Source organism: Benincasa hispida, unplaced genomic scaffold (genome assembly GCF_027475165.1).
Source record: "Benincasa hispida cultivar pf3 unplaced genomic scaffold, pf3_genome.v1.1 HicScf687, whole genome shotgun sequence".
In the NCBI taxonomy this organism is placed as follows: Eukaryota; Viridiplantae; Streptophyta; class Magnoliopsida; order Cucurbitales; family Cucurbitaceae; genus Benincasa; species Benincasa hispida.
Window position 1 is genome coordinate 1 of NW_028326808.1, and position 8,000 is coordinate 8,000.

Below are 8,000 nucleotides of genomic sequence, written 5' to 3' on the forward strand. Positions count from 1 at the left end.
GATTCTCAAATAAAAGCTCAAACTAAAGTAAAAAGGTTTAACATCTTTTAAATATGAAGTAGACAATTATACGATGTAATGTTTATTTTTCATGAAATTTAAGGTTTATATGATAAAAGTTGGTTTTTTTTCCTCCTTTTTAACAATATGTGGAGTAAGGGAATTGAACCTGTAACTTTGAGATTAATAGTAGAAGCACTAATTCAGCCAAGTTATGTTCATTTTGACTTGTATTAGTCAAATTAACATAGTTCAACTAGCAAAGATATTGACATCACATGTATTTTTTTTTTTTTTTTTTTTTAAGTTGGCTCAAAGACCCTTAACATCAGTAGGCATAGCCCTTCCAGCTGAAATATGGACTGCCAAATTTGTAGACCTAGTAATTTATTTTAACAAGGTGTTAGCAATTTTCTAAATGTGGTTGAATGAAATTCTGCCATTTTTGTTTCAATAGTAGCATTTATATAAAAACTGTTCTTTGTTTCAGATTAATTTGATTCTTTATCCACGTTGTAAGGAATTTTTTTTACTGCCCTTTTTCATTTTGGTATTTCTTGACCTTGGAGGAAGTAATACCTTTTTCTTGAACTCAACCAAAAGGGGTGCATAAAAATAAATTTGGGCAACCTTTTATGTCCTCGTTAGTAATAATAAGTAGCATGTCTACTTCCTAGTTAACATAATCAATAAATCGTATGAAAAGCGAAACATATTTAAATACGTTCTCAAAAAGCTAGTAAACATGGCTTAGTTAAAAAGAACGAAGGCATCACTTTCACAATACATACGTATATACTCTTTTTTTCACTATTATTGTTTGATGAGCAGGCAAAGTCCCAAAACAATGCCTTCTCTTTTAATCTCTGGCTTACGATGACAACACATTTTAATTCAATTTTAACCAATGAACTCGTCATCATACCTGAGTTGAATCAATTTTAACCAATGAACTCGTCATCATACATGATATGAACCATACCATCAACAATAATTCAAATTTTAGACCAAGGAACTTCTATCTCAAGAACTTTAACCTTAATTTTGTTGCTAAGATTTTCATATCAAGACGGTATTCACATACATCAATTAAGCTTACTGAAAGCAGTAATAAGGATATACATAGAGTGAAATTTACTAAAATTCCTACTGTATTTTTAGATATATAACAAAGAAAAACACATTTTTAGATATATATATATATAGTCCTCAGTACAATTTTTCATTAGCACGAGTAATGTATAAGATTTTCCTCTTAAACTCAGTCTTTGTTAAACACAGCCACAATTGAAACAAGTACATTGCATAAACGTTGAGTAAGTTTTAGAAATGATGAGAATTGAGCAAAAGGAAGAGGAAGACTAATAAAACAGTGATCATCAATGATAACCGAGTTTAGTAAGTCACTTGGCATCAAAGAAAGGTGCTCGGTTTTTTGCACTCGGGATCATACATTCATTCACATCCCTTAAAATAAAAGGGAAATGAACAAGGACTGACCTAATTTGTTCTCTGAACAGTGAAAGAGTTCACGCTGTTGAATTTAATGCACATTTTTCCTCTGCCAAAATGCAAGCTCTAGTATTTTAAGAAGACTTAGTTGGTTTTCTTGAATGGACGTTCAACTATGAAACAGAAGAAGACAATACATGCTATTGCCTATGATCGGGGCGATAGGGTGGTGGTGGTGTCTGGTGTAAACCACTGGGGCTTGGCATCATACCATGCTGTGGTGGCATTGTCCCTGATGGCATGTAACCAGGATTGTGCATGGGCATGGAGTACGGCACAGCAGGACCGCCCGAACCCCAACCTGAAGATTGCTGAGGCTGCTGCTCTGCGGAAGGACCATACTGATTTCCGTTGTATTGATGGGTGGAAGGACCCATCATTTGATGTGGTTGCTGCCCCACAACAGGCGGTTGAGAATTCACCATAGGAGGATTATTGGGAATTGTATAGTCTCGACTTCGGTCATTATTCACCTACAATCACATCAAACTAGACATTTAGGAACATTCATCTTTTATACAATCAAAGGGTTTGAACTAAACGATCGGAGGGTCTAACATCAATATGCAGGATTAATCAATATCTCCAACATTTTTTTTTATAAATACACAACATTAGAAAAATATATATCTATTAATCTCAATATAAATATGGTTACTGATATAACAAGATCTATAGCTTGAGTTTTAATATAAATAGTTTTGATAAGAATATCTTTATTTACATAAATATCTGTTGAAAGATATTTTATCATTATATTTATAAACTTGAAATCCCAATATCAGCGAATATAGTAAAAAAATTAAGTCACCATAAAAAGGAGCAGTGCAGTTGATAATAAATAAAACTATAATAATAAATAAAACACCATAAAAAGGAGCAATGCAGTTGATAACGAGGCCACAAAGAACCCAATATGAAGTAAAAACAATCATCCTCTGTAAAGAAACATTTAGCTTATAATTGCTCTTGGACAACTCACCAAAAGAGTAAAGTTTTTATTACCTTGATACTCAAATCAGTATGGCGTGAATATGAGATGTGAAGCTTGCAAAACCCTCCATCATAAATACAATGTCCCTCCAGGGCTTCCTTGGCAACTACCGCAGTCTGAACATCTGCCCACACGTGGTATATTACTGATTACCATGCTTATTGAAATAATATGAATGAATATTGAAAATTTGAACCATATCAAATACGTTGCTGTGTTCACAGATTTTAAATTAAAAAGAATCCTTTTTTAACTTATAAATGATGTAGTTCCTATCGTGTTATAAAGGGTACAAAATATGCTAACATTTACACCCAACAGTGAGATTAGTGTCGGCACGAGTTTAGTTAAAGTGAATTACCTGGATATTGAATCAAGGCCTGGACTCCCCCATTCTTATCAAACATGGCAATCTTTTGGACAGGTCCAAATGCAGAAAAAACCTACCAGTAGAAAAAGAAATGATTAGCATAATAAAATAATTTGCAGAGAATTATAAGATATGAATAAGTAGCCAATCAACATGTATACATATGTGTGTGTGCACATATATACGCTTCCGAAGTCACAGACAGAACCATTATAAAATTGCTGTTTTGCAATACCATGTGCAAAACCTCCAAGGTGACTGCATACTGCATATTCTCAATGGAGGCAAGAAGAACATTACTCTCTGGTTCAAGTTTCTTTCCATCCAAACCCACGGTGAACTGCAAAGGTGACTGACGGCAAATTCAATCAATGGATGAAAAGGATTTAGAAAAGTAACATAAGAAACAAGGTGATAAGAAGAAATGCCAAGAATTGTACTGATAAGCCAGCACTTTGGTCAAAAGTATATCATTTGAAGCTTTATTTTTATTAATTTATTGGACTACATTTGATGCTTTTTCTGTATCACATGCGAGTAGGATGAATGGAAAGGAGAATTCATGAGCACAACTTAACAACATGCCACCTAATGCATTCCTTACCTGACCACTTCCATCTATGGCTGACGGAGCAACAGGAAGATAAGGATTAGTGTAGTCCCTGAATCAACATACTATCAGAAAGTAGAGCAGGAAAAGGAGAGTGATAAAATAGACAAGGTACTTAACAGGGGAAATTTATCTTAGATATTGTGAAATGTTACACCGAGTAAAAATAACACATTCATAGAAAAATAGATGCAGAAAGTTGGGAAAACCTGCTTCGGTGGCTCTGAAATTTCACAGTCAGATCAGTATGGGCAGAGTAAGTAATTCTAAGGGAACATGGTCCAACGTGATCAGGAAGCAGATACCTGCAAGCAAAAAATAATTGATGATACATGTGAAAAAAGAATAATGACATACAAGAATCTAAAACTTAGTATCTTTTTAAAGAAAGCTCGAATACTGCTGGCAATGGAATGAAAAATTTTCAGTCAATATTCTACAATGCTTTAACTACTATGAACAAAAATAATCATAGACAGACACCAAGCTCGTGCATGTGCACCTCTTCTACTGCTATATACTCCATAAAAGAGGGCAAAAAACCATGTGTAACATTCAATACAATTGTCACCTAGGGATGCTTCTCCCATCCAAGGCATTCTTAGCAGATGAGGCAGTCTCAGCATCCGAAAATTGCACCAACGCCTAAAATGTTCACATCAATATATGATGAGATTTTATCCAAGCTCAGAAGAAACAATAGTGCAATTACCACTAAGATTATAGATATTCACGGACCTGAAATCCAGCTGTTTTCTCAAAGGTAGTAATCTTATGCACAAACCCAAAGGCAGAAAAGACCTGGCATATTATTGAATAACCTTCAGAATGCAATTAAACAAAATGATATCACACCATTTATCACATTTTCAGTATATCCCAACACCTATTAAATGACTACTATCATGTGAATTATTTACAATCATAACCAAAGCAAACCTACCTAAATCTCCAAATATAGACCAAGTAGGATGTCTAAATGGAATAGCTACAACTAATTAACATTAAACATTTAAATTGCAAACTCTACTACAAAAAACTGAGTTAAAACAATAGGAGTTTATTATTGCAATAGCAACGCTACTGCCAGGAACAAGAGTAAAAGGAGAACCAACCTATGGCATATATTAGACAACAAAGACACAAGCTTGTAAACTTTTTTCAAGAGTAAAATGGAACTTATACATCAAATAAAAGGAAAGATTAGAACACATAATGGTATTTGGCAATCAAACATCAAGAAGTACATTTCAACTCCTCTATGAGGGAAGATATGATAAAGCAAAAAACAAAATTCAGAACAAGTCAATAACACCAGACTCTCTCACTTGAGAAAGAGCAGCTATTGGTTTGAAATCAATAACCAGCATAGTTGTCATCTATCCTAAAAATAATCATAAATGAAATAAGCTGTAAAATATTAGTTGAATGCCTCTGCAAATTTAACATTCATCCTATAATTTTAATAAGGGAAGGCAAAGTCACCCCAAAAAATTTAGATGCTAAGCCATAAGGAATATCATGTTATTAATCTTCCAACTAAATTTTCAAATGTTCGTCCATTAGGGCAGAATACTTTTATAATGAACAGATAATCCAAAATTTAGTATAAAAAAATCCTACCCTCTGAATCTAATGACTGGATGTAGACAGCAGTATCACTGACACAACATGCAGAGATGATAGGGAGAAGGATGCACAAGAGAGCAGAAATGATAATATCCTAAACTGTGAAAGGTAGGAGGAAGTTGAGGAAGAAGAGAAGGGAAGAGAGAGGTAGTGTTAAGGAAAGGAGAAAGGAGACAAACACACATGTGCTCTTTCTCCCGATGCACTAAGCTGCCATCAAAGATATTGCCTTGACAAGGGCCTGCTGATTCATTTACATTCACGTCAAACAAAAGCTTTTGAAACATGACAAACTATAACCTAATCACTATAATTTAATCTTAGTGCCACAGAGGTTCACCTTCAACTGCAACAAGAATGTACTACAATCTGCTTACCAAGTGCAAAACATCAATGCTGACAAGGCGTGCATCAGTGCCTTCAATTGTTACCAAAAGCACATTTCCAGGAACATCAGCTGTAGTTTTATTGTTCACAATTTCTTGACGGTTAGAATACTGCAGATAAACAGTTTTTCCTCTCACTTGAGCAGGCTCAGAGGAAGATGCATAATATGATATCATTGCAATAGCTTGATTTATGTCTGCCTGTGATATTAAACTTGGTCAAATATTTATCAATAATGAGTAGCTAGTGCGGTCCATTGAAGATGGAAAACAATATATTAAAAAATACTGCACTTACAAACTCAATAAAAGCTTGATTTCTGTTAGCTCCAACATTACACTTTGTATTCACGACTTTTCCAAATGGCTTTCCCAGTTCAATCAGTTCCTCCTCGGTACATTCCCAAGGTAAATTCCTCAAGTGAAGAACCTTTGATGGTGGTTGGGTGTAACGGAACTGTGGCTGACTAGAAACTGACGCCATTTTGCCAACTTAAAGGAGAACACTGCAAAATTATGGGCAGCCTTATTACAATTAAAACCTCAAATTTAGTACACAAAGTTAAACACAGTACTCCACGCTCATCAACTTATAATTCCGTGTCACCACCAACAAATGTACACCATGAAATCCTAACTTCTGAATTGATGTGAACAATAATTCATTGTCATTAATTGAGGTGCAAGAGACGGAATAAATTTTCATACAGAAACAAAGACCAGATAGTAAAAGGGGGTTTCTCATATGGTAGTTGTTTGACTTTAATCTGCATTTTCTATCTCTGGCTTCTTCCACTTCCTACTTATTTGTAAATTCAAAGCACAAACCGATCCACCAAACGATAGAGAAAGCAAGATCGCCAATTAAGATCAACACATACAAACAATTAGAGCAGTTCACAACCCATTATCAAGTAAGCACCAGAGAAATCAATCCAACAATTCACGCAACATCGCAATGCCAATTATCGTCCTCATAATTACAACAAAAAATTCTTAGGTGCATAATCACACAAGAAACTATCGAGTACCATCAATAACGAAAAGAAAACAAGAGACACAAAACAATCCGTGAAGAAACAGGCATGCAGATCGAAAACCTCAAAGCGCAAATCGAGAGGGAAAAATAAACCATCCGAGGTCGAAATACCTACAAATCGAGGGGGGGAAGGGAATAACGATACGCAAGGAGATCGAGATTGCGAAGCAGAATACCTAAGATTATGAAAGATAAACCCTCGGGAAAGCAAGGAATTGGTGAGGCTATGGAAGTTAGGGTTTCACAGAGAGCTGGAAAGGGAGAAGCTTTCGATGGGCTTCTGCAGCATAATCTAAAACGATTGAAATATATGTTTTTCTTTTATTTTTCTTCTTGCCTTTCCACCGGATAAATGGCCTCCTTTTATAGGGGGTAAAATGGTCCTACGATTTTGGATATGATAAGGAGTTTCTTATTATTATTATTTTTTTAATATATATGCACCTGTTATGAATAATATAGATATTGAGAAAATATAATACAATATAATAAAAAGTAAATAAAATAATAAATAGTAGATTTCTTCACTTTCTCCCCTCTTTTTGGATTGATTATGTGTGTCGGTTGACTTTTTGATCATTAATCTCAAATTAATTAATTTTAATTAATTAATTAATTAATATTTTGATGATAACAAACTTGATTTTGTTTACTAATAATTTATTATTTTGAATAGTCCATGGCGTAGAGTTCGGAACAACAATTCCGAGCATCTTGAATCACCCAAATCAAAGTTCAAATGAAAAGGAAGCATAAAAGAAAATATGTGAAATGGTATATAGCGAATTAATCATCAAATTAGACCAATTAAAGCTTGCCACATGGGAATTTTAATTTGCAATTGGTGGATTTTTGTTTTTATTGAAAGAAAAGAAAATGAAAAGAAATTGATTTTGTAAAAAAAAAAAAAAGATTTATGTCCTTGGTTTGACCACCATCTCATCCCATCCTTAATCGGGGACCAAATTTGTGTCCTCGGTTTGACCACCATCCCCGGTCAAACCAAGGATTCCCTACCCCGATCGAGGTGGGTACCCGTGAGGATTTTTGCCAACCCTATTCTCGACTAGCCTCATGAATTGCAAGAATTTCAACATGATTTGAGGAAGTGACTATTATGGTTTGTTTCACAAATCACCATGATATAGCAGTTCCTCCACATGTGAATAGATAACTTGTTTGAGATCTAGCTTTGTGTGGATCAGATAAATATCTAAAATCTGCATAACCAACCAGATCAAAATTCAATTTATTTGAATAAAACAAAACTGTGTTGATCGTTCCTCGGAGATAACAAAGTATATGCTTAACTTTATTCCAATGTCTTTTTGTTGGACAATAACTATATCTAGCTAATGAATTTACTATATTTAGTCTTGTATTATTAGCAAGATACATAAGTGCACCAATTGCACTAAGATATGGTACTTCATGACTAAGTAGTTCTTCATTATCGTCTC

At 34.3% G+C, this 8,000-nt stretch overlaps 1 protein-coding gene across 4 annotated transcripts; it reads right to left on the reverse strand.

Moving 5' to 3' along the window:
• Positions 1–1,362: 1,362 nt before the first annotated feature.
• LOC120067317 (polypyrimidine tract-binding protein homolog 2) lies at positions 1,363–7,056 on the reverse strand. Of its 4 annotated transcripts, none has more exons than XM_090310156.1 (11): positions 6,717–7,056; positions 5,800–6,007; positions 5,493–5,702; positions 4,225–4,287; positions 4,058–4,131; positions 3,696–3,791; positions 3,481–3,538; positions 3,112–3,228; positions 2,868–2,949; positions 2,518–2,630; positions 1,363–1,985 (listed from the first exon to the last, which is right to left on the reverse strand). In XM_090310156.1, exons 2-11 carry the CDS (start codon positions 5,983–5,985, stop codon positions 1,653–1,655), a joined length of 1,332 nt encoding a protein of 443 aa, XP_090166282.1. In that variant the 5' UTR covers positions 5,986–6,007; positions 6,717–7,056; the 3' UTR covers positions 1,363–1,652. The 4 variants fall into 4 exon arrangements, with proteins under 4 accessions (XP_090166282.1, XP_038874806.2, XP_090166284.1 ...); XM_039018878.2 differs by having other exon boundaries at positions 3,112–3,216; positions 6,717–6,886; XM_090310158.1 differs by having other exon boundaries at positions 3,112–3,216; positions 6,656–6,875.
• Between the last annotated feature and the right edge of the window lie 944 nt (positions 7,057–8,000).